The sequence below is a fragment of the Heterodontus francisci genome, chromosome 10 (genome assembly GCF_036365525.1).
Source record: "Heterodontus francisci isolate sHetFra1 chromosome 10, sHetFra1.hap1, whole genome shotgun sequence".
Classification (NCBI taxonomy): Eukaryota; Metazoa; Chordata; class Chondrichthyes; order Heterodontiformes; family Heterodontidae; genus Heterodontus; species Heterodontus francisci.
The window spans coordinates 77,336,805-77,360,844 of record NC_090380.1 but is presented as its reverse complement, the minus strand read 5'-3'; the positions used below and the strand labels follow the sequence as shown (position 1 = coordinate 77,360,844).

At 43.4% G+C, this 24,040-nt stretch overlaps 1 protein-coding gene across 2 annotated transcripts in view; it reads right to left on the bottom strand.

Annotated features, from left to right (window-relative positions):
- Nucleotides 1–24,040, bottom strand: part of stxbp5l (syntaxin binding protein 5L) — a 679,153-nt gene that overhangs the window by 228,462 nt on the left and 426,651 nt on the right. For both annotated transcript variants that reach the window (XM_068039933.1, XM_068039934.1), the window contains exons 11-13: nucleotides 13,485–13,639; nucleotides 11,092–11,164; nucleotides 8,427–8,577 (exon numbers count right to left, since the gene is read on the bottom strand). In XM_068039933.1, the coding sequence (XP_067896034.1) occupies nucleotides 8,427–8,577; nucleotides 11,092–11,164; nucleotides 13,485–13,639 (379 nt within the window). The remainder of the gene's footprint in view (nucleotides 1–8,426; nucleotides 8,578–11,091; nucleotides 11,165–13,484; nucleotides 13,640–24,040) is intronic.

Genomic DNA, 24,040 nt, shown 5'->3' with positions numbered 1-24,040 from the left:
AGTGGAAGCCAGTCACATCACTTGCTACCTGTGGCAACTGAGATTGACAAAATATTTTGTTAGGCAAGGATATTAAGGGATATGAAACCAAAGCAGGTAAATGGAGTTAAAATACTGACCAGCCATGACTTGATTGGATGGTGGAATAGGCTCAAGGTGCTTCAGTTTCTATGTTCGTACTACCATGCTTTGCTCTCTGTGGTCAAAGACATCTATTAAAGAATCATCCTGCAGGGCAAGGTCAAATCCAGCCTCATTTTTTCATGGCGAAGCCACCTCAAACTCTTACCTCAAATATTAAAAGTGAGGAACACATGGATTTCTTCATTTCTAAGACCATCTATGCTGCACCATCTCTGTCCTGACATTTTCTCCACTTCCTTCTACCCATCGCTTCCTTCCCTCTTTTTATCTCCCACCACACTAGCCAAGAACCCACATTCTCATTCAATCACCACCCCTCACCCTCGTGAAATTCACCTTTTCTAGAAGACTATCTTTTGTTCTCTTTGCTCCCTCTCTACTCAGTTCCTCTTACTGGCTCCCATGCTAGGTGATAATTTTAACAGTTTCCTTTCCTCATGTGCTATCCTGACTATGTTAAAACTGTTGGCATCATTCTCCTCCTCAAAAGAACACACACTTGACTCATCTATTGTCTTCAACAACCACTCCATCATCAATCTCTCTTTCCTCATGATGTTCTGGTGAGAATCCAGGGCTGGAGGAAGTTATAAAGGTGGAGCGGATGGGGTGGTGTGGTCAAGGCCTGAAGGTGAACATTTTAAATAGGAAGCTTTGGGAGGCCAGAAGCCAATGCAGATCAGCAAGGACAAGAGCGGTCGGTGAGGACATGGTGAACACAGGAGACTGGTCTTATTTGTATATTAATTATGTTTAATTTTATGCGGGTTGTGGGCAGTAATTGGGGATTCTCTTGTATCCCTGTAAATAGACACAGACTAAAACTGGTTGTGAGATCAGGAGATGCTTGTAATGTGTATCTCTGTAAATAAATTCTTATAAAAGTGTGTAATGATTGGCTGTAGTTCGATCTTTCACCAACTGACTTTCTGGTCTATAACATGGTAGCAGAGGACAGTTGCCTAAAGGTGAAGGTTGGAAACTAAGAAAACAATTCTCAGACAGAAAACTACAATCCTAGTGGCCATTGTGGAAAATGGCAGAAAGTGTAAATTGTTGGGGTATAATTACCCTCCGATGTTCTCAAGAATCTGAACCATATGACCAGTGTAAGAATGAATTGGATATGTGAACATGGGTTATGCCCTGTCAAAGAGAAAACAAGGTATGGCCTTGATGTTGTTCGCTTCCTACAAGTAGTAAAATCAGAAGTGAATTAGCTTGTGAGACGGGCCTGTCAGTTGGACAGTGACGAAGGTTTGCACCCTCTATTAGGGTTCTTGGAAGTAATCAACAAGAAAGATGATCTGTTAAATGCATGAGGCATGGTCAGACTTTGATAGATTTCAGAAAACAGATGGTCATTCCATAGAAGAATATATCATGGATTGTATAAAAGATTGACAAAATTCAATTTAAGGATCCCTGGATCAATACTAGCATTTAAATTGCTGGATTCTGCTAAGGTTTTTCATATGGACAGGCTGGTGTTCAGTTCTCAGAGAGAGAGACACCCTGTTAGTTCAGATGCCTGCTGTCCTGAAAAATCTCCTGGAGAAACAGCCATTTTCTTCAGCCTTCACAGAACAAATGGAACATTCCACAGTGGCACAAAGAATAAAGGACTCAATGATTGTCAGATTTCGAAATGGTCCAGATACTGGCTTCAATACAATGGAAGGGTTAAAGACAGGGAGAATGAGGATGAAAGCACCTTTAGCAGATCTGGCTTTTACAGTAGAAGACAGAATAGCAACGATAGGTTAATGAATCTCAGGAATGCTCAAGGTACAGTTAATAGGTGGTTCTGGTATACTGAAAGTATCACTATGTGTGAATCACCCAAAGCGGAAAGGCAGCATCCTTGAAATTACACATAATGCAGAGAATTCTGAGGAACAGGATGAAGATAGTAATTGAATCCGAACAAATTATACCAGTCACAAAGAATTTTAGTTCTGTGATGAATGTGTTAGTTGCAGACTTCTTTAACTGTGCAGTATTAAATAGTGCTTGCACTTCAACAGTATGTGGAGCAGATTGGTTAAAATGTTACCTTGATTCACTAAGTAGTGAGGATTGACACAAGATTAAGGAATGTAACAGGACTACTTGCTTTAGGTTTTATGATTAAAACACATTGAGGTCACTAAAGAGAGTTGTAATTCCATGTAAAATAGTTGGAGTAAGCCATTTTATAAGTACTGATGTGGTCTATAGTGAGATACCTATACTGTTGAGGAAACATTTAATGAATAATGCACAAATGAAACTTGACATGGAGCATGAGAAGGCAATTATTTTTGGAAAGTCAGTGAATCTGCAGTTTACTCAGTCAGGACATTATTTTATGCCCTTAACAAAACTTGACGTTTCTTATTCAAGCATTAGAAAAGTATTAATGGCACCAGGTGATAGGAATCCGAGAGAGAAAAAGGAAATTGCCTGAAAGATACATAGACAATCCGCTCACCCTATTTGTCAAAGCTTAAAAATCATGCAAAAGATGCAGGTATGGTTGATGAAGTGTACACAAGGTTAATAGCAAAAATTAGTGAGAAGTATGAAATCTGCAAAAAGTATTGGAGGAAGCCACCATGTCCTATTTTAAGCCTTCCATTGGCAAGTGACTTTAATGAGGTATGGGACAAAGACAGAAATATTTTAATTCTATATTTTGTAGACTGGGCGGCCAGATTTAGTCTTTCTACAATAATATTTAGTAAAGACAAAAGGGTTATTATAGACAAAACCATGGAGAAATGGAGCACTTGGGGCACCAGAGAAGTTTCTGACTGATAATAAAGGGGTTCAGAGACATGCGTGAAAACATGAACATAATGGTCATGAATACCACAGCTGAAAGTTCTTTCAGCAATGGAATCTGTGAAAGGAATCACATGGTGATCGATGAAATGCTGCATAAAACTTCAGCTGATCAACCAGACTGCAAGTTGACAACTCCCCAGGCATGGGCGGTTCATGTAATGAATTCACTCCAGATGGTTGGCAGATATAGTTCCTATCAATTAGTCTATGGGTGAAATCCCAAATTGCCTTCTGTGCTGTATGGTAGTCTTGCCGCTCTAAAAGGTACTACAATTAATTCCATTTTTTTCCTGTACATTTGAATGCTTTACATGCAGGGAGACAGGCTTTCATCAAGGCTGAGGTCTTGGAGAAAATTTGGAGTGTACTGAGACATCGTGTAAGACCATCCGAGATAGAATTTAATTCAGGAGATTTGGTGTATCATTAAAAAAGAGGGTCATGATAGTAAGACAGTATCAAACATGGCAATCAAACTGTTAAGTTTCATTCCTCTTGATTAAGTGAAATTAATTACAAAATCTTAACTCTGAGCAGCCGATAGAAGTAAACGAGGCATCTTGTACCATAAATGCTCATGTGTTTTGTGATGAAGGTCCTGAGGAATAGAATACACTAGATGAAGGGCTGAATAGTGGTAACGTGATAGTAATAGTGGTCGCCCCTTAGGTGTATTGGTACTTTGATGGAAATCCCACCTGACAAACAGGACAGAGCTATCACATCCAAAGGCCTATTGCCCAGAATGGGTACTCGGATGACATATATTCTAGAGGGGTCTAGTGAATGGAGGGATCTGACAATTGTGGGATGTGCAGAAAAAGCTACCGGCAAATTTAAATATTGGTTGAATGGTCAGGATGATGGCCGAGAAGTGAGGTCCATGAACCGGCAGCATGGGGTGAAAGAGTGAAGAGTAAGAAAGTGCAGTTCAGTACTTATAGCAGGTCCGGAAGTGACTCTTAAGTCAGGAAATGATCATGAACTAGAGAAAGACCCTCTGATTAGTGTAAGATGGAGATTTCGCAGAAGTAGTCCTGACAGATATAAAAGTGCAATTAGATACCGTAGCTTGAATAGATTAGACAATGAAATAAAGGCCACAGAACAGTCTCGGAACAGAACTAGAAGCAGAAGTCCTCTTGATTGTGAAGTTTTGATGCAGCCAACAAACTTAAGGTTGAGTTTGGAGTTTATTCTGAGGAACCAGCTATGTAATAAAGCTGGTCGCCCCTTAGGTGCATTGGTACTTTGATGGAAATCCCACATGCCAAATAGAAAATATTAATTTTGTCAGGTGGAACGTTGCCTGAGACTTCTTTTACTGCACATTATTACAAATAACTTTAAAAAGCACAACAGAATGAGCCCGGCCAGGTTGTTGAAGTTTCAGTAGGGGACTACTTTGGGAATAGTGATCACAATTCCGTAAGCTTTAAAATACTCATGGACAAAGACGAGAGTGGTCCAAAAGGGAGAGTGCTAAATTGGGGGAAGGCCAACTATACCAAAATTCGGCAGGAGCTGGGAAATGTAGATTGGGAGCAGCTGTTTGAAGGTAAATCCACATGTGATATGTGGGAGGCTTTTAAAGAGAGGTTGATTAGCGTGCAGGAGAGACATGTTCCTGTGAAAATGAGGGATAGAAATGGCAAGATTAGGGAACCATGGATGACAGGTGAAATTGTGAGACTAGCTAAGAGGAAAAAGGAAGCATACATAAGGTCTAGGCGGCTGATGAAAGACAAAGCTTTGAAAGAATATCGGGAATGTAGGACCAATCTGAAACGAGGAATTAAGAGGGCTAAAAGGGGTCATGAAATATCTTTAGCAAACAGGGTTAAGGAAAATCCCAAAGCCTTTTATTCATATATAAGGAGAAAGAGGGTAACCAGAGAAAGGATTGGCCCACTAAAGGACAAAGGAGGAATGTTATGCTTGGACTCAGAGAAAATGGGTGAGATTCTAAACGAGTACTTTGCATCGGTATTCACCGAGGAGAGGGACATGACGGATGTTGAGGTTAGGAACAGATGTTTGATTACTCTAGGTCAAGTCGGCATAAGGAGGGAGGAAGTGTTGGGTATTCTAAAGGGCATTAAGGTGACAAGTCCCCAGGTCCGGATGGGATCTATCCCAGGTTACTGAGGGAAGCGAGAGAGGAAATAGCTGGGGCCTTAAGAGATATCTTTGCAGCATCCTTAAACACGGGTGAGGTCCCAGAGGACTGGAGAATTGCTAATGTTGTCCCCTTGTTTAAGAAGGGTAGCAGGGATAATCCAGGTAATTATAGACCGGTGAGCCTGACGTCAGTGGTAGGGAAGCTGCTGGAGAAGATACTGAGGGATAGGATCTATTCCCATTTGGAAGAAAATGGGCTCATCAGTGATAGGCAACATGGTTTTGTGCAGGGAAGGTCATGTCTTACCAACTTAATAGAATTCTTTGAGGAAGTGACAAAGTTGATTGATGACGGAAGGGCTGTCGATGTCATATACATGGACTTCAGTAAGGCGTTTGATAAGGTTCCCCATGGCAGGCTGATGGAGAAAGTGAAGGCGCTTGGGGTCCAAGGTGTACTAGCTAGATGGATAAAGAACTGGCTGGGCAACAGGAGACAGAGAGTAGCAGTAGAAGGGAGTTTCTCAAAATGGAGACGTGTGACCAGTGGTGTTCCACAGGGATCCGTGCTGGGACCACTGTTGTTTGTGATATACATTAATGATTTGGAGGAAAGTATAGGTGGACTGATTAGCAAATTTGCAGACGACACTAAGATTGGTGGAGTAGCAGATAGTGAAGGGGACTGTCAGAGAATACAGCAGAATATAGATAGATTGGAGAGTTGGGCAGAGAAATGGCAGATGGAGTTCAATCAGGGCAAATGCGAGGTGATGCATTTTGGAAGATCCAATTCAAGAGTGAACTATACAGTAAATGGAAAAGTCCTGGGGAAAATTGATGTCCAGAGAGATTTGGGTGTTCAGGTCCACTGTTCCCTGAAGGTGGCAACGCAGGTAAATAGAGTGGTCAAGAAGGCATACGGCATGCTTTCCTTCATCGGACGGGGCATTGAGTACAAGAGTTGGCAGGTCATGTTACAGTTGTATAGGACTTTGGTTCGGCCACATTTGGAATACTGCGTACAGTTCTGGTCGCCACATTATCAAAAGGATGTGGATGCTTTGGAGAGGGTGCAGAGGAGGTTCACCAGGATGTTGCCTGGTATGGAGGGCGCTAGCTATGAAGAGAGGTTGAGCAGATTAGGATTATTTTCATTAGAAAGACGGAGGTTGAGGGGGGACCTGATTGAGGTGTACAAAATCATGAGAGGTATAGACAGGGTGGATAGCAAGAGGCTTTTTCCCAGAGTGGGGGTTTCAATTACTAGAGGACACGAGTTCAAAGTGAAAGGGGAAAAGTTTAGGGGGGATATGCGTGGAAAGTTCTTTACGCAGAGGGTGGTGGGCACCTGGAACGCATTGCCAGCGGAGGTGGTAGATGCGGGCACGATGGAGTCTTTTAAGATGTATCTAGACAGATACATGAATGGGCAGGAAGAAAAGAGATACAGAACCTTAGAAAATAGGCGACATGTTTAGAGAGAGGATCTGGATCGGCGCAGGCTTGGAGGGCCGAAGGGCCTGTTCCTGTGCTGTAATTATCTTTGTTCTTTCTTTGTTCTAGAACAGCTAAAGATGGCCACGCACAATCTGCATATGGGAAACCAGAGGCCAGTTGGGAGACAGGTAATTACCCAGTCTAGCCAGAAGAATAGGGGTGCGCTCTGACTCAATCACTGAGAATGGTTTTGTCAATGTCAGTTGTCAAAAGCCATCGACACGCATTGACTTTGAAAGACCCAAACACCACCCCCCCACCAAGTATATCTGAAGAACTTTGAATTTCAAAAAACCTTCCAGAAATTTCTGATTCAAACAAAGAGGTGGTCACATGACATGACTGCCTGTGTGATTCTGAGGGTTTGTGAATTGTGCCTCAGAAGAAAGACACTAACTGAACTCCAAGAAAGAAAGCACCTCTCTCTCTCTTTCTCCAGCAAAGTCTCAGGGATGCCTCGGTGGCAGCTACTAAGCCTCAAGACCACAGATCCTTACAGGTGTCAATCAGGGGACGCGGATAAAGCCCCTCTCCTGCCTTCTGGAACCAGAGAAGTAAGACCGAATAGTGCATGTGGCCCAGCGAAGACTTCAAGACTTTAACTTCAACTAAGGACACTGAAACTCAGTATTTGAATTCCGTTTATTATGGAATTTACTTTAACCTCCCAACTCTTTCTCCCCTCCATATCTATTTGTTTGTGTGTGTCTCTCATATGAATATGAGCGTGGATGCGTCGCATATTTTAGTAATTTTAGTGGGTTTAGAGTGATAAGGTTAATAAACTTACATCTTTCTTGTTTAAACTCAAGAAAACCTGTCTGATTGGTTCATTTACAATTAAAGTTAGAGGAGCAGAAGCAACTGCTCACTGGGATGTTAATTGGACAGCTGCCTGTTAATTGGCCGCTGCCAGCAAAATGCCGCCCCAGGGTCCTGCCACTCGCCAAAGCGGGGTTGGCTCCCGCTTTCTGTCCCAGCTGCAGGACTTCTTAGGGGTGACAAAATTTAGCCCAAGTGTTTCTGAAACCACCCAAAGAGGCAGCAGATGCAGAAGGAGAACTATGGAAATGTGTCGATGGCCTGAATGATGCTTCCAGGGCATGGTATTTTTCAGTGAGATCTGTTTTGCTGAAAATAGTGTGTGTTCAACTAAAAGCAGATCCCGCAATGCTTTATTGGTACCATAAAGGAAAACTTTCACGCATCTTCATGATGCATGTTGATGATTTCTTATGGAATGGTACTACAGAATTTGAGAAATGTACTACTTATAAGATTGGAGTAGATCCTAATGTCGATCCTCTATCCAAATGAGATCCTAATGCCTGCGCTACTGGCCTCCCAAAAGGGTGTCTGGCGCTGTGCACACGAGGCACACAGGACCAAAATCGCACTGAAACTACAAGTGCTAAGAATCCAAATTTTATGGCCTTTGTATCTTAAGATATTGATTACTTGTATCAGATTTATGCATTATAAAGTTATTCTAAGAAAATTAATGGAAATTAATGCTACAGGTTGTCCCCAAAGTAGCGCAATAGCTTTCCCATTCCTGTTTTATGTTGCTCAAAAATGGCATAATATTGCATAAAACTGTAAAAAGCAGGCTAATATGCCTTGAATTAAAAGGGACAAAACTTTTGAAGGTGAAGACACAGCATTTAGCATTTATCTAAAAATCGGAGTGAAAATGACCTTATGAATAATGTCTACATTTTTATTTAAGAGGACACTTGGCAAATATTTAACAAATAAAATATAATGGTACCTTTAGCAGTAGAATTGTCTCAATGCACCAATATAAACGAGAATAAAGTGCAGTCTATTACCTTTGTACTATATCCCTGCTTTTTTTGTTGTTTGGCTCCCACGGAATAGAGTGCAGGTATCAACTCAGGAGGACAATCAGCAAAATACTCAGAGCAAGTCACTGGAGACTCATGTACATCCATTGGATATGGGTTTTCAAATATAGGAAAACTGACCAGGAAAACCAAAAATAATAATACATTTTAAATAATAAAGACAACTAATGTTCAAACAGAACATAATAGTACATAACAAAACAGTAAATAAACTAAGTACTGCTCTGAGCACATCATCAAATGTTACAGCACAGAAAGAAGGCAAGTTTTCATCAAATTAATGCTGTTTTTTTCTCACCAGTATTGCCTGCGTACACCAATTTGTGGGCACAACTGTACAAGAAAGGCAGAGACCTACAATGCTGGAACTCTACCCTTTTGAGCAGGATGTGCATTTCCAGTGACCACATGGGTGGGCATAGGAAGCTCCATCTTGAAACAAATGGGAAACTGAAAATTAGATGGAAATGACATGAATGCCTTCCATGTCATTTTTTTGTCTATGCATTAAGGATGTATGCCAGTTTCAATGAATTCCTATATAAACACCATCCTGACTTGGAACTATATTGCCGTTCCTTCACTGTCGCTGGGTCAAAATCCTGGAACTCCCTTCCTAACAGCACTGTGGGTGTACCTACCTCACATGGACTGCAGCGGTTCAAGAGGGCAGCTCACCACCACATTCTCAAGGGCAATTAGGGATGGGCAATAAATGCTGGCATAGCCAGTGGTGCCCACATCCCATGAATGAATTTTAAAAAAACTGGACACTCAAAGTTTAAAGGCTGTGCCTTTATGTCAAAAGATCTTTGAATTGGCAGGTTTTAAACGGTGAGACTTTGCCCAATATCTTAAAATTAGGTGGGGTCCTTCATAAACTAATTTAAATATGTTTACGTTCATGCCCACAGTGCTCTTAAGAAAAAGGGCTCAAATTATGCCTTTCAAAATCTGGCATAGCAGGGATTGGGGCTGTAGGATTTTATGCTCAATTTTGAAATAATTGAGAGTCTGCAGAGTGAAAGCCTCATCAGTGGTTTGGTACCTCACAAAATTTACCCTGATAATTAGCCATTTCCTCAGAGCCCTACTGCTGCAGCCTCGACACGTGTATATGGGATTTCCATTGTAATTCCAGCAAGGTTGTAGCAGCAGAGTGGGTGCAGCTCTTAGGAAATTCCCAGCCCATGTCCTTTCACAGCGCAAAACCACTTTCAAAGGCTGATCTGTGAATCTGGGTGTTTTGCTTTCCTGTTGTTAACCACCCATTTATGGAGCAGTGGTTTTACCAATGAGAAAGGGAAAGCACTGTTCAGGAACATGACTATTGCAAGGCTGATTTAGGAAAGAAACCTAAGAAAGTTGATAACAAAGAATCTTTCTTCCAAATTTTGGGCTGAATGTTATCAGCCTTCTAGGGATGGGCAGGGTGGCGGAGGGGCATAAAATAGCAAGAGAAGGCGGGGTGGAGTGCCCATTGCCTTCCTGATGCCATTCAATTTTGACAGGGGCGGGGAAGGCCAAGGATGGCCTTCCAGCCCAAAGGCCAATTGAGGCCGTTAAGTTGCCATTAATTGGCCAGTTGTGCCTCTTTCCACCACTGCTGTTATTGTATCAGCGGCTGATGGGAGCCCCGCTACGTAGAAAGGCTGCCCAGTAAAACCAGGTGGCCTCCCTGCAGGCTTGGGATGTATGGGTAGGGTGCCCTTCTGCTTGGCCAATCTGTGGCCCAAGGAGGGCCTTCAGTGGCAAAGACTGCCCCTGCACCAACACCCTCACCCTCAACAACCACCACCTACTCCGACCCCTCGTAGGGGCCTGCCTGACTGGCCCTGGTGAGCCTTCCCCACTCACCTGCACTCCGGGGCTCCAAAGCTGCTCTTGGTCCAGGGCCTACTGCTCCCAGTGGCACTGCTGGGACTGCTGAGCTGCAGGTCCTCTGATTGGCTGGCAGCTCTTGGTGTCGGAACTCCTGTCCTTAAAGGACAGGGGCCCTGGCACTGGCAGTTGACTGCCTAAGCGCGGTAAAATGTAGCTGGGGGTCCTCAAAATAGCCGAGGTGGGGTGCCTCACGTCTTTCTGGGTCGGCATTGGAACCCCCTGCCACGTGCATAAAATTCAGCCCTTTGAAACCTACCTGACAAGAATGCAAATATTAGTCAAATAAATTTATCAATTTTTTCTGAGGAACTAGCTCCTGTCAATGGTTATTATTGGCTATTTGCACTGGTAAAATTTTCTGCAGCTGGCTCAACAAATTAAGCTGTTCTACTATCTTGTTAAAAAGTTGCAATGCAAATATTTTTGTTTGTCTAACTCTCAGAATGAGTATTTAAATAAGAGCTTTTGATAATTTATTATTGTTTTTAAGCTGTAGTTCATGATTTAGTTATGATTTGCTCATTTATACCTATTTTAACTGAGAAAGAATAACAGAATGTGTTGTGACATTTCCACATGACAGTCTTGTTTTCATTTCTCATTTTTTCAGTCCTTCCAAAAATGTGGAATCCTTTTTGCACCTCATGGTAATAACTGATTTTCCACATAAAAAAATTAAAACACTTTCAATCTTTGCAAAATATTAAAAAGCTAGCGATCATACTGCCTGTATAAGTACGCTTACTTGCTTTGTGTAAGATCAACAACGATTAGATCTTTTTCAAGTAGCACCACCGCTGCATAAGGTTCCTGGAATTCTGTAAAGTAAAGCAGAATTAAACAAAACCTAATTATATTGCACCAGTACAATCGGTTCCACATAATGGAACTGAATGCCTGTACAATGTATAACTTTTCCACTATTTAAAGCTACTTATTTATTATGCTGATAAAAGCAAAGGGATAAATGACAAATTGAAAAAAAAATCCTGGCGTATAGATTTATTTATGCAGGATGGATAACTTTGTATATAAATATTTAATAAATTTAGCAAACAGTAAATCAAAATTCAACCAACCAATTAAATGTTTCTCTTAATTGTGAGAGAGCTAGAAATTATGACAGATATTGTCAGTAGGTTTCTTATTCCGCATTTTATTCATTCCTGGCACTATACTGTAAACCCAATATTGAATATAAAAAGTGGTGCAAGCCAACTGTTCTACTATTTCCTCTGCCTCTCTCCATTCCATATTTTGCATTATTTTAAACAGACTTGTACAGACAGTAGCACATTGTGTTGGAAAACGTGACTGACACTCCATGCTGGAGCAGGTCAGTTTTACGCACTGCTAGCAATTTGGAAATAATTCATTTCAGGAATAGGCTTGGCTCACCTTCACCTTCTCAAGGGCAATTAAAGATGGACAATAAATGCCGGCCTTGCCAGCAACCCCTACACACCATGAATGAATAAAAAAAAGTCAACATTTGTGAACTGGAGAATGTAAGTACAAGAAAAGCCAAAGAAAAGTCAAATCAAAATGAAAATGCAGATTACTAACTGTAAATTATTACAATCCTAGATAACTTTATGGGCAAATGACATTTCCCCCAAAAAAATGATTTTGAGACAGAAAGGAGAGATTACTTGTATTTGGAAAAAAAAATTAGCAATTTTGTTTTAAAATTAATTGATGAAATTTGGCCCAAAATTTCATAAAAACGTGCTCTAAAACAATGGCATAACTATGGTGCAATACTGATTTTCAGCACAAAAGAGTGAGGACATTTTCAAATAACCAGCTTACATCTATTTTTATGCTATGCCTGAATTTTCTTAATTTTGGTGCCAATTCAGTGAAACTTCCACTGCATATTAACATAGTTCTGTACCCATGCAAAAGACCAGAGAACGCAAGTTTCCTACATTTATGCCAGTTCTGAACAGGCATAAATGTATGCCAAAATTCTAGGTGCAGCAGGACCAAAGTCGTATTTCCGGCTATTTTCTAAGCCATTTTTAATATTATTTGCTACAGAGACACGCACTGTATTTTTTTGTATCTTTGAATACATTTTCATGGCTGAGTTACACGATAAGTTGAAAAGCTTCTATGATTGCAGTTTCTTAAATATGCTAGGCAGGAGTTTCCGCCAGGTTGCACTTTTTTTCCCCGTAGTGCAATTTGCCCTAAATTGGCCAAACCAGCGCAAAAGATTGAGGAATTTCATGCACAAGTTATGTCCAGCACAAATTAGCTTTCTGTGACCTTTGGCACTTGTTTAAAAACACTGTGCTGGAGGCCAGTCACGGCCCAGATCGAATTAATCACTGTGGTGAGTTTCCGCTAATTGCACCCATTTGCGGCCTTTGAGGAGACTCTTAAAATTAAGCTGGGTGTTTTAGCTGCAAGAACACAAATTGGTACTTTTTAAAACTTTTATTTTTTGACTATTGCACGCCAATGTAACTAGCTTTTTAAAGACATTTTCAGTTATTTAAAACCAGGTTATTCATTGTTGTGCGAGACACTGATTAAAAGTGGTTATTTTACGATAAACCCATTTTCACCTGTATTAATAAATCTGCACCAGGTTTTCAATCTTAAATATATCAAGGAATTTAATTTTTTTTAAATTACGTTCTAACATGATTGCGCCGGTTCATGGAAGATTTTACATGCTGCAATATGCAAATGAGTTTGAATGGAAACTTGGGGAAGAAAAACACTTCTTAAAACTAGCACAATTATGAGCACAATTTGCACCTGGTTTGCCAATTCTGCCCGAAGTGGAAACTCTTGTGCCTAATGTGCACTAAGAATGGTTTGATGGCTTCAAACTTTAATTTTTAACAATAGAAGTAGGAAAATGGCACAATTCTGCATTTTCCTTGGGCCCTGATTGTTTACACTGGTTTCTATGTGTTTGATGCTGATTTTTATGTTCTAGTGTACGCTAACGACATTGACAGAAAATATCAGCATAAGCTGCCATAAATTTCAGCATATATTTTGGTGTTACTTCCCTTTATGCCATTTGAGCAAATTCTGGGCCAATATTAATTTAAGCCCAATTACACATTCCTATTATAGAGGTAAGTAAAACCTGAACAGTTCACTCGTTTTCATTACCATTTGGATACGGTGTTTCACAAAGAGCTAGGAAGTCCACAATGGGATAATCCATTTCTAGAACTGTAATGGATTTGCCATGCATAATTGTCAGGCTGGGTCTTCTGCACGCTTTATCATAGGAAAGTCCTCCAGAAAAAATTATAAATGGTTCACTGGAAGATGAAAACCATAGTTAGATAGCAAACAATTTACATTTAATCGATGTTTAATATATTTAAAAGTGTACTTCAGCATTTGCAGGTGTCACATTTTGTTACTGGTGCATAATAATCTTGAACTTCTGTTTACTTCTAAAATGCAAACTGAAATCAACATACATTTTCTTAATTCCTTGACCAAGCATCAGTTAAACCCAGGTTCCGAAGAAGGGTCACTGACCCGAAACGTTAACTCTGCTTCTCTTTCCACAGATGCTGCCAGGCCTGCTGAGTGGTTCCAGCATTTCTTGATTTTAAACCCAGCATCATGTCAAGCTCTGTTTACTTAAAGCAATTAAACCATATTGCATTTATACCAAGAAAAATTGATAAAATGAGAAAAAATAGAACATGAGAGTAAACTAGCCAGGAATATAAAAACAGATTGTAAGAGCTTTTACAAGTATATATAAAGGAGAGTAGCTAAAATAAACATTGGTCCTTTAGAGGCAGAGACAGGAGAAATTATCATGGGACCTAAGATATCAGAGAGATGTTGAACCAATATTTTGGGCTCATTTTTCGCCACGGAGGTGGGAAACAGGAGCCAGGTCTGCTTTTGGGTCAGAAACCTGCCTCTGGTGTGAAACTGATCAAAGTTCGGGTTTTCATGGGGGTGAGCTCTTAATTGAGACGCATTTCCTGCCCACTTAGAGCCAGTGGGGGCAGTAATGGAGGCGGGTCAGATGAAGTGTGGGACTCATTTAGATACCCAAGGCAGCCACCACTGAGGCTGCTGGTTGTCCTGAGGGAGAGATCTGTGGTTTGTGCCAAAGCCTTCCACTGCACCAGAGAGAAGTGAGATGTAACAGGGGAGCCGGAGACCTGGCACCCGGGTCAGAGTAGACCCTCACCTCATCGATGCCAACCTGGATCTAATGCTGAGCACATGAAGGAGAGGAGGGAGGTTCTCTTCCCAGAGGGTGGCAGGAGGAGGCCACCTCATCGTGCAGCAGGGGCACCTCTCTGTTCAGCATCATCTCCCTCCACCTCCTCTTCCTTCTCCTCTACTACCTTCTGCTCCTCCCCTGATGAGCTGTCTCCTTCCAGGGTCTCAACGTCCTCAAGGTCCATATCTGTCTGGTAGGCCATGTTATGGAGAGCACAGCGGATGACAACAATGACAGAGATTCTTGCTGGAGGGTACTGGAGGGTACCACCTGACTGGTCCAGGCACTGGAATCACATCTTCAGAAGTGTGATAGTCCACTCAGTGTCCTGCTGAACAGGTGGCATTGGTTGTTGCGCCTCTGTGCCTCTGTCTGGGGCTCCCGTTGAGGGGCCAGTAGCCATCTCTTCAAAGGACTTCCCTTGTCCCCTCGGATCTATCCACACACATTGGGGGTTGGAGTGAAGATCTGAGGCAGCCTCGACTGGCGGAGGATGAAGGCATCATGGCAGCTGCCAGGAAAGTAAGCGCACACATAGAGGAAGCTCTTGTTATGGTTGAAGACAAGTTGGACATTGTGGGAGTGGAAGTCCTTTCTGTTGATGGATTTCACTGGCCGCTTGCTAGCCATTGATGATGTCCTGCACCTGGGGGAATCCAGCGATGTAAGTGAAACCTAATGCTTTTTGTCCCTGTGAGCCAATGTCTTTCATGAAATGAATGTGATGTCCAAATTTGGCAAAGAGAGCATCAGTGACCAGCGAGATGCAGTGGCCTGCAGCCATTTTTGAGATGCCACTAAGGTTCACAGCTGTTACTTGGAAGGAACCAGAAGCAAATACGTTCAAGGCCACTGTGACTTGGATAGCCACTGGTAAGGCATGGCAACCAGTGCCGTGAGGTGCAAGGTCTTCAGCGACGAGAGCACAGATGTCTGTGACCATCTGCCTGGAGAGTTGCAGTCTCCTGTGGCACCGGGTCTTGGTCATCTCCAGGTAACACTATCTTCAGTGGTCGATCATGTGTTGAGGGTTTGGTCTCCATTACCTTCCTGCCTCTCTTTCCTCACCTGTGCCTTCCTGGGAACATAGGAGCAGGAGAATGCCATTCAGCCCGTCGAGTCTGCTCCATTCAATTAGATCATGGCTGATCATCTACCTCAATGCAACTTTCTCATATCCCTTGATGTCATTAGTATCTAGATATCAATCGATTTCTGTCTTGAACATGCTCAATGATTGAGCTTCCACAACTTCTCTCTGGGGTAGAGAATTCTAAAGATGCACCACATTCTGAGTGAAGAAATTCCTCCTCATCTCAGTCTTAAATGACCTACTCCTTATTCTGAGATTATGTCCCCTGGTTCTAGGCTCACCAGCACCAATGCCTGTCCACCAGCTACAAGGCACAAGTCAGGAGTGTGAGGAAATACTCTCCATTTGCCTGGATGGGTACAGCTCCAACAACACTCAAGAAGCTCAACATCATCCAGGACAAAGTAGCCCACTTGACTGGCACCCCATGCAGTACATTCAATATTCACTCCCTTCACTACGATGCACAGTGGCAGCAGTGTGTATCATCTACAAGATACATCACATCAACTCTCCAAGGCTCCTTCGACGGTACCTTCCAAACCCGCGACCTCTTCAACCTAGAAGCACAAGGGCAGCAGATGCATGGAAACACCACCACCTGCAAGTTCCCCTCCAAGCCACATACGGCGGGATAGAGGGGGATGTAAAAGGGGTGCGGGAGTTGCATTACTGGTTAAGGAGAATATCACAGCTGTACTGCAGGAGGACACCTCGGAGGGGTCGTGCAGCGAGGCAATATGGGTGGAGCTCAGGAATAGGAAGGGTGCAGTCACGATGTTGGGGGTTTTCTACATGCCTCCCAACAGCCAGCGGGAGGTAGAGGAGCAGATATGTAGACAGATTTTGGAAAGATGTAACGGTAACAGGGTTGCAGTGGTGGGTGATTTTAACTTCCCCTATATTGACTGGGACTCACTTAGTGCTAGGGGCTTAGATGGGGCAGAATTTGTAAGGAGCATCCAGGAGGGCTTCTTGAATCAATATGTAGATATTCCAACTAGGGATGGGGCCGTACTGGACCTGGTATTGGGGAATGAGCCTGGCAAGGTGGTCGAAGTTTCAGTAGGGGAGAATTTCAGGAACAGTGACCATAATTCCATAAGTTTTAAGGTACTTGTGGATAAGGATAAGAGTAGTCCTCGGGTGAAGGTGCTAAATTGGGGGAAGGCTAATTATAACAATATTAGGCAGGAACTGAAGAATTTAGATTGGGGGTGGCTGTTTGAGGGTAAATCAACATCTGACATGTGGGAGTCTTTCAAATGTCAGTTGATTAGAATCCAGGACCAGCATGTTCCTGTGAGGAAGGAGGATAAGTTTGGCAAGTTTCGGGAACCTTGGAAAACACGGGATATTGTGAGCCTAGTCAAAAAGAAAAAGGAAGCATTCATAAGGGCTGGAAGGCTAGGAACAGACGAATCCCTTGAGGAATATAAAGACAGTAGAAAGAAACTTAAGCAAGGAGTCAGGAGGGCTAAAAGGGGTCATGAAAAGTCATTGGCAAACATGATTAAGGATAATCCCAAGGCTTTTTATACATATATAAAGAGCAAGAGGGTAACTAGGGAAAGGGTTGGCTCGCTCAAGGACAGAGAAGGGAATCTATGTGTGGAGCCAGAGGAAATGGGCGAGGTACTAAGTGAGTACTTTGCATCAGTATTCACCAAAGAGAAGGACTTGGTGGATGATGAGCCTCGGGAAGGGAGTGTAGATAGTCTCAGTCATCTCATTATCAAAAAGGAGGAGGTATTGGGTGTCTTGCAAAGCATTAAGGTAGATAATTCCCCAGGGCCTGATGGGATCTACCCCAGAATACTAAGGGAGGCAAGGGAAGAAATTGCTGGGGCCTTGACACAAATCTTTGCATCCTCATTGGCTACAGGTGAGGTCCCAGAGGACTGGAGAATAGCCAATGTTGTTCCTTTGTTTAAGAAGGGTAGCAAGGATAATCCAGGAAATTATACGCCGGTGAGCCTTACATCAGTGGTAGGGAAATTATTAGAGAGGATTCTTCGGGACAGGATTTACTCCCATTTGGAAAAAAACAAACTTATTAGCGAGAGGCAGCATGGTTTTGTGAAGGGGAGGTCGTGTCTCATTAATTTGATTGAGCTTTTTGAGGAAGTGACAAAGATGATTAATGAAGGAAGGGCAGTGGATGTTACCTATATGGACTTCAGTATTCAGTAAAGCCTTTGACAAGGTACCTCATGGCAGACTGGTACAAAAGATGAAGTCACACGGGATCAGAGGTGAGCTGGCAAGATGGATACAGAACTGGCTCTGTCATAGAAGACAGAGGGTAGCAGTGGAAGGGTGCTTTTCTGAATGGAGGGATGTGACTAGTGGTGTTCCGCAGCGATCAGTGCTGGGACCTTTGCTGTTTGTAGCATATATAAATGATTTGGAGGAAAATGTAGCTGGTCTGATTAGTAAGTTTGTGGACGACACAAAGGTTGGTGGAGTTGCGGATAGTGATGAGGATTGTCAGAGGATACGGTAGGATATAGATCGGTTGGAGACTTGGGCGGAGAAATGGCAGACGGAGTTTAATCCGGACAAATGTGAGGTAATGCATTTTGGAAGATCTAATGCAGGTGGGAAGTATACAGTAAATGGCAGAACCCTTAGGAGTATTGACAGGCAGAGAGATCTGGGCGTACAGGTCCACAGGTCACTGAAAGTGGCAACGCAGGTGGATAAGGTAGTCAAGAAGGCATACGGCATGCTTGCCTTCATCGGTCAGGGCATAGAGTATAAAAATTGGCAAGTCATGCTGCAGCTGTACAGAACTTTAGTTAGGCCACACTTAGAATATTGCATGCAATTCTGGTCGCCACACTACCAGAAGGACGTGGAGGCTTTGGAGAGGGTACAGAGGAGGTTTACCAGGATGTTGCCTGGTCTGGAGGGCATTAGCTATGAGGAGAGGTTGGATAAACTCGGATTGTTTTCACTGGAACGACGGAGGTGGAGGGGTGACATGATAGAGGTTTACAAAGTTATGAGCAGCATGGACAGAGTGGATAGTCAGAAGCTTTTCCCAGGGTGGAAGAGTCAGTTACTAGGGGACATAGGTTTAAGGTGAGAGGGGCAAAGTTTAGAGGGGCTGTGTGAGGCAAGTTCTTTACACAGAGGGTGGTTGCCTGGAACCTGCTGCCGGGGGAGATGGTGGAAGCAGGTACGATAATGACGTTTAAGAGGCATCTTGACAAATACATGAATAGGATGGGAATAGAGGGATACGGTCCCCGCAAGTGCAGAAGGTTTTAGTTTAGGTAGGCATCAATATTGGCGCAAGCTTGGAGGGCCGAATGGCCTGTTCCTGTGCTGTACTGTTCTTTGTTCTTTTGTTCTTTATACCATCCTGACTTGGAAATGTATTGCTGTTCCTTCATTGTTGCTGGGTCAAAATCCTGAAACTCCCTTCCTGACAGCACTGTTGGTGTACCTACACACCAAGGACTGCAGCAGTTCAAGAATACAGCTCACCACCACCACCTTCTCAAGGGCAGTTAGGGATGGGCAATAAATGCTGTCCTCGCCAGCTATGCCCACATCCCACAAACGAACAAATTTTAAAAAAATTAGTCATTGGGAAAATGCTGAAATCTATTATTAAGGAAGTCTTAACAATGTACTTAGAAAATCATAGTATGATCAGACAAAGTCAACATGGTTTTATGAACACAGTGATTATTTACAATGCAGCTGGCAGCTGACGTCATCTGACTGCGCCAATATGCGCACATGCGCAAATTGGTTCCTACCCTCTACACATGCGCTGCATTCCGCAGTGCCAGGACTGTTTGGCGCATGCTCAGATGATGTCATCGCGGAGAGAGTGGGGAGAGAGCGGGGAGCGGGGAGAGCACTGCCGAAGACCTTGCTGGTGGCGGGTGCGCTCTCTTCCTTCCCCTCACTGCCTGCTTGCTCGCTCACCGCCCCCCGCCCGCTCGCCACACCCCCAACTGCTAGCTCACTCAACCACCTGCTCGTTCACTGCCCGCCCGCTCCCTACCCTCCCCGGCCCGTCCGCTCCCTCCCTTCCCCAGCCCACTCATTCACTGCCCGCCCGCCCGCTCGCCTCCCTCCCCGGCCCGCTCTCTCCCCTCTCCGGCTCGCTCGCTCCCCTCTCCGGCCATTGTGTGCTGCCATGTGTTAGGTTGCCATCTTGTGATTATTTGAGCAGCGCCATCTTTAATCCTGGCAGCTGCCTGACGTCGCAAACTGCGATGTTTTACTGGCACAGGCTGCATTTGCGTTTGTGCCATTGCAGCGTCAGCTAGTGGTTGCGTTGTCAGTAAATGCAGTCTTTTATGAAGGGGAAATCGTGTTTGACAAATCTATTAGAGTTTTAGAGGAGGTAACTAGTAGGGTAGATAAAGGGGAACCAGTAGATTTAGTAAAGTACACTTGGATTTCTAAAAGGCATTCAATAAGGTGCCACACAAAAGGCTAATACACAAGATAAGGGTGCATGGCATTGGGGGTAATATATCAGCACGGATAGAGGATTAGTTAATGACAGGAAACAGAGAGGAGGGATAAACGGGGTACTTTCAACTTGGCAGGTTGAAACTGGTGGCACGCCACAAGGATCAGTGCTGGGGCCTCAGCTATTTACAATCTATATCAATGACTTAGACAAAGAGACTGAGAGTAATGTATATAGGTTTGCTGATGATACAAAGCTAGGTGGGAATGTAAGCTGTGAGGAGAACGTAAAGTGGTTACAAAGAGACATAGACAGGTTAAGTGAATGGGCAACAAGATGACAGATGGTGTATAATGTGGGGGGATGTGAGGTTATTCCCTTTGGTAGCATCAACAGAAAAGTAGAATATTTTTTAAAAGGCATGAAACTTCTAAAAGTTGATGTTGAGAGAGACTTGGGTGCACTCATACAAGGAACACAGAACATTGGCACACAGATACACCAAGCAATTAGGAAGGCAAATTGCATGTTGGCCTTTACTGCAAAGGGGTTGGAATATAAGAATAAGGAAGTCTTGGTACAATTGTATAGAGCTTTGGTGAGACCACACCTGGAGTACTGTGTGCAGTTTTGGTCTCCATATTTAAGGATATACTTGCTTTGGAGGCAGTACAGCAAAGGTTCACTAGATTGGCTCCTGGGATGGGAAGATTTCATTATGACGAGAGCCTAAGTAAATTGGAAATACACTCCCTGGAGTTTAGAAGAATGTAAGGTGATCTCATTGAAAAATGCAAGGTTCTGAAGGGGCCTGATAGGGTAGACACTAACAGGTTGTTTCCCTTGGCTGGGGAATCGACAACACAGGGGCACAGTCTCAGGATAAGGGGCTGACCATTTAGAACTGAGATGAGGAGAAACTTCTTCATTCAAAGGGTTGTGAATCTTCGGAATTCTCTGCCCCAGAAGATTGTAGATACTCCATTACTGAGTATATTTAAGGCTGAGATAGACAGATTTTTGGTCTTTCAGGGAATCAAGGGATATGGGGAGTAATAAACTGGAGTTGAGGCAGATGACCAGCCATGGTTGTATTGAATGGTGAAGCATTTCTCCTGCTCCTGTTTCTTATGTTCTAATGTTTTCTCTGGCTTTAAAGGAACAGGGAAACTGAAAAACAGCTCCAGCTTAGTAGCAGAATAATACATTGTACATTACATGGCTTAATACTCTGGTCATGTTTAAATGGTCAGATATATTTGCCATCCAGGGGATTGGTCCCGTTATAGAAATGGCCTGATTTTCATTTCCATTAAAATCAACAGGAATGAAAATCAGGCTGTTTCTGTAATGGGTGGCCCATCCACAATGTCAGTTTCAGATCTTGGTGGATAGCTGAACACCTACTCCTGAGTCTCATCCAGTCTAGCATAAGTATGAAGGATTTGCACATTTCCTTTCTGTCACTGCCTCAGCTCCTATGTCAAACTATAGACGCCACACTTTCTAGTTGGCTCAAATTTCATATTCATGAAAAAGTAACAAATCTGAATTCTATATGTAGTGAATGTGCAAATCAAAAGCAAGCAAAACAGCTACAAACCTACCAATCAGGAACTACCAAAAACATTCAAAAACAACAAATTAGGAATTCAAATAGTCGTTTAGTACAGAACTTGAGAATTGCTGAAAATAAAGACATGTTGTCGAAGCTTTTTGGCTTGCACTCATCAGAACAAAACACAAGAATAACTACTGTAAGGAAAAACAACAACTTATACTTTTTGAGAAGAGAGTGCTGATTGGTTGGCAAGTGAACTCTGATTGGTCAAGGCATTGCCCTGAGGAATGAACCAGTGAATGGCTGTCACTTATTTTGTTCAGCTGAAACAGGCGCAATGTGTGTACATGTTCTTTCTGTCTTCAAAGAACAGGGCCCTGTGTATTAATATATGTAGCTTCCAGTACGCGCAAATGCACGACACTGCGAGCCCTACTGACAATCTTAAAGCTTGGCAGTCAACTGTCAGTCACTGTAACTGGTGCATTCTCCATGATAACGCCCCTACCAATCAGAGTCCATTTGCCAACCAATCAGCACTCTCTTCCCATGCAGTATAAGTTGTTGTTTTCCCTTACATTGGTTATTCTAGAGTATTGTCCTGATGAGTGCAAGACGAAAAGCTTCGACAACATGTTTCTACTTCCAGCAATTTTTAAATTAGGAATTAGTGACAAGGAAAATGTACCAATAAAAGAAAAGAAAAGTTGAACCAAATAATTTTCTAAAAATAAAAACAAAATGCTGGAAATGCTCAGCAGGTCTGTCAGCAACTGTAGAGAGAGAAACAGAGTTAATAGGCCAGATTTTCTTGGTCCCATGGAGACATGGTTGGAAGCGGGGTTGGGGATGTGGAGGGGGGGGGGGTGCTGAGGGATCTGGGAAAATAATGGGGAACCTCATAGGGATGATTCCCTGATGCGTTCCCACCTCTGGAGACTTTTGCAGGGGCGAGCTGAGAATTGGGTTGGCTCTCTGCTCCCTGGAGGCGGGCAGCCAATTAGTCCAATTAAGGCTCCACTTAGGGACCATTTTGAGCCAGCGTTGGTATTTTCCCGACCTCAGAGCAGCCCGTTTCCTGAGGCTGCCGGTACATGTGGGATGGCCTTCTGGCTGCAGCCGTTCCATGCCCCAATTAAGGGGCTGTGATGATGTCAATGAATAGGCCTGCAGAGGGATTTTCCCTCATCCCAATGTCTCTGCCAGCTTTGGGAGTCTTCATTGCAGCCCTTCTGTGTTGGCCAGCAAGGGCACGTCCATGTTGAGGTGCCCTCGCAGTCCCTGATCTGCCGCAGCAATGCACACTTCTCCCAATGGGGCTGCCGAGGCTCGAGAGCTGGCGACCCCCTGACTGGGCCTGAAACATTGGGAGCCTGGCTGCCATCCTTAATAGACGGCAAATGCGGAGGCAGCCAATTAGGAAACCACCTTCTGGAAGTTAGCACCGCCAATCTTGCTGCTGGCAAGTGAGGGAGTGAGACCCTCATTTGGTCCTGACATTGGCGTCCCGAAGCCCGTGGGAAAATCCAGCCCAACGTTTCAGGTCTGTGACCTTTCATCAAAACCCTGACCTGGAACATTTAGGGCTGGGGTTTAACAGCCTGCTGCTGATCTTGCCAGGGAGCTCAAAAAAATGGCGGCCCACGCGGCAGCTCATTGAAATAGCCGGGGCGGCCCACCCCCCCAATCATGTGGAGAGGGCAGGCTGTCCGGCAATAGCGTCAGCTGCCTCTGCGCAGGCGCTGGTACTATTTTTAAAAGGCAGCCAGCCCTGCTGGCATATTTAAATTTTTAAAGGTACACCCCCCAAAATTTATCAAATAAATTTCTAATACCCCTTTCTCATCCCCTCAATAATAATTACATTAACTATTTGCCCTTCCCCCCCAAAAACACTTTTTAAATTTGACCTTCCCCCCCAGATTGCACAAAGTTTAAAGTTCACCCCTTCTTACCATCCCCTGTACACAGGGGATGGTCAAGGTTCTGTTTCACTCCATATCTCCTTTGGTTCACTTGTACACTGTGCTTTACTCAATATAATCTCTTCAGCTGCACTATCTATATTGCACGGAGTAGTTCTCTTTGAGCTGGTGCTGTGGCAGTGAAAGAGCATATGATTATGTGGATGAGGATGCGGTGGTGTGCCATGAAGCAGAGAGGCCTAGTAGATATTACTCCTCTGCTTCTTACTGTGGTTCAGCTGGAGGATAGAAGGTTAGAAAGAGTGAAGGGCAGGCAAATCTTTCCTGAGACTTTCAGAAGGAGTAGCCAGAGGTTGCTTGCAGAAAGTTTGACTATGGTCTTGAGTAGGTGGTGAAAGATTATCAGGACAATTCTGAGGCTGACACAGAGCCTCCAACTTCTCCAT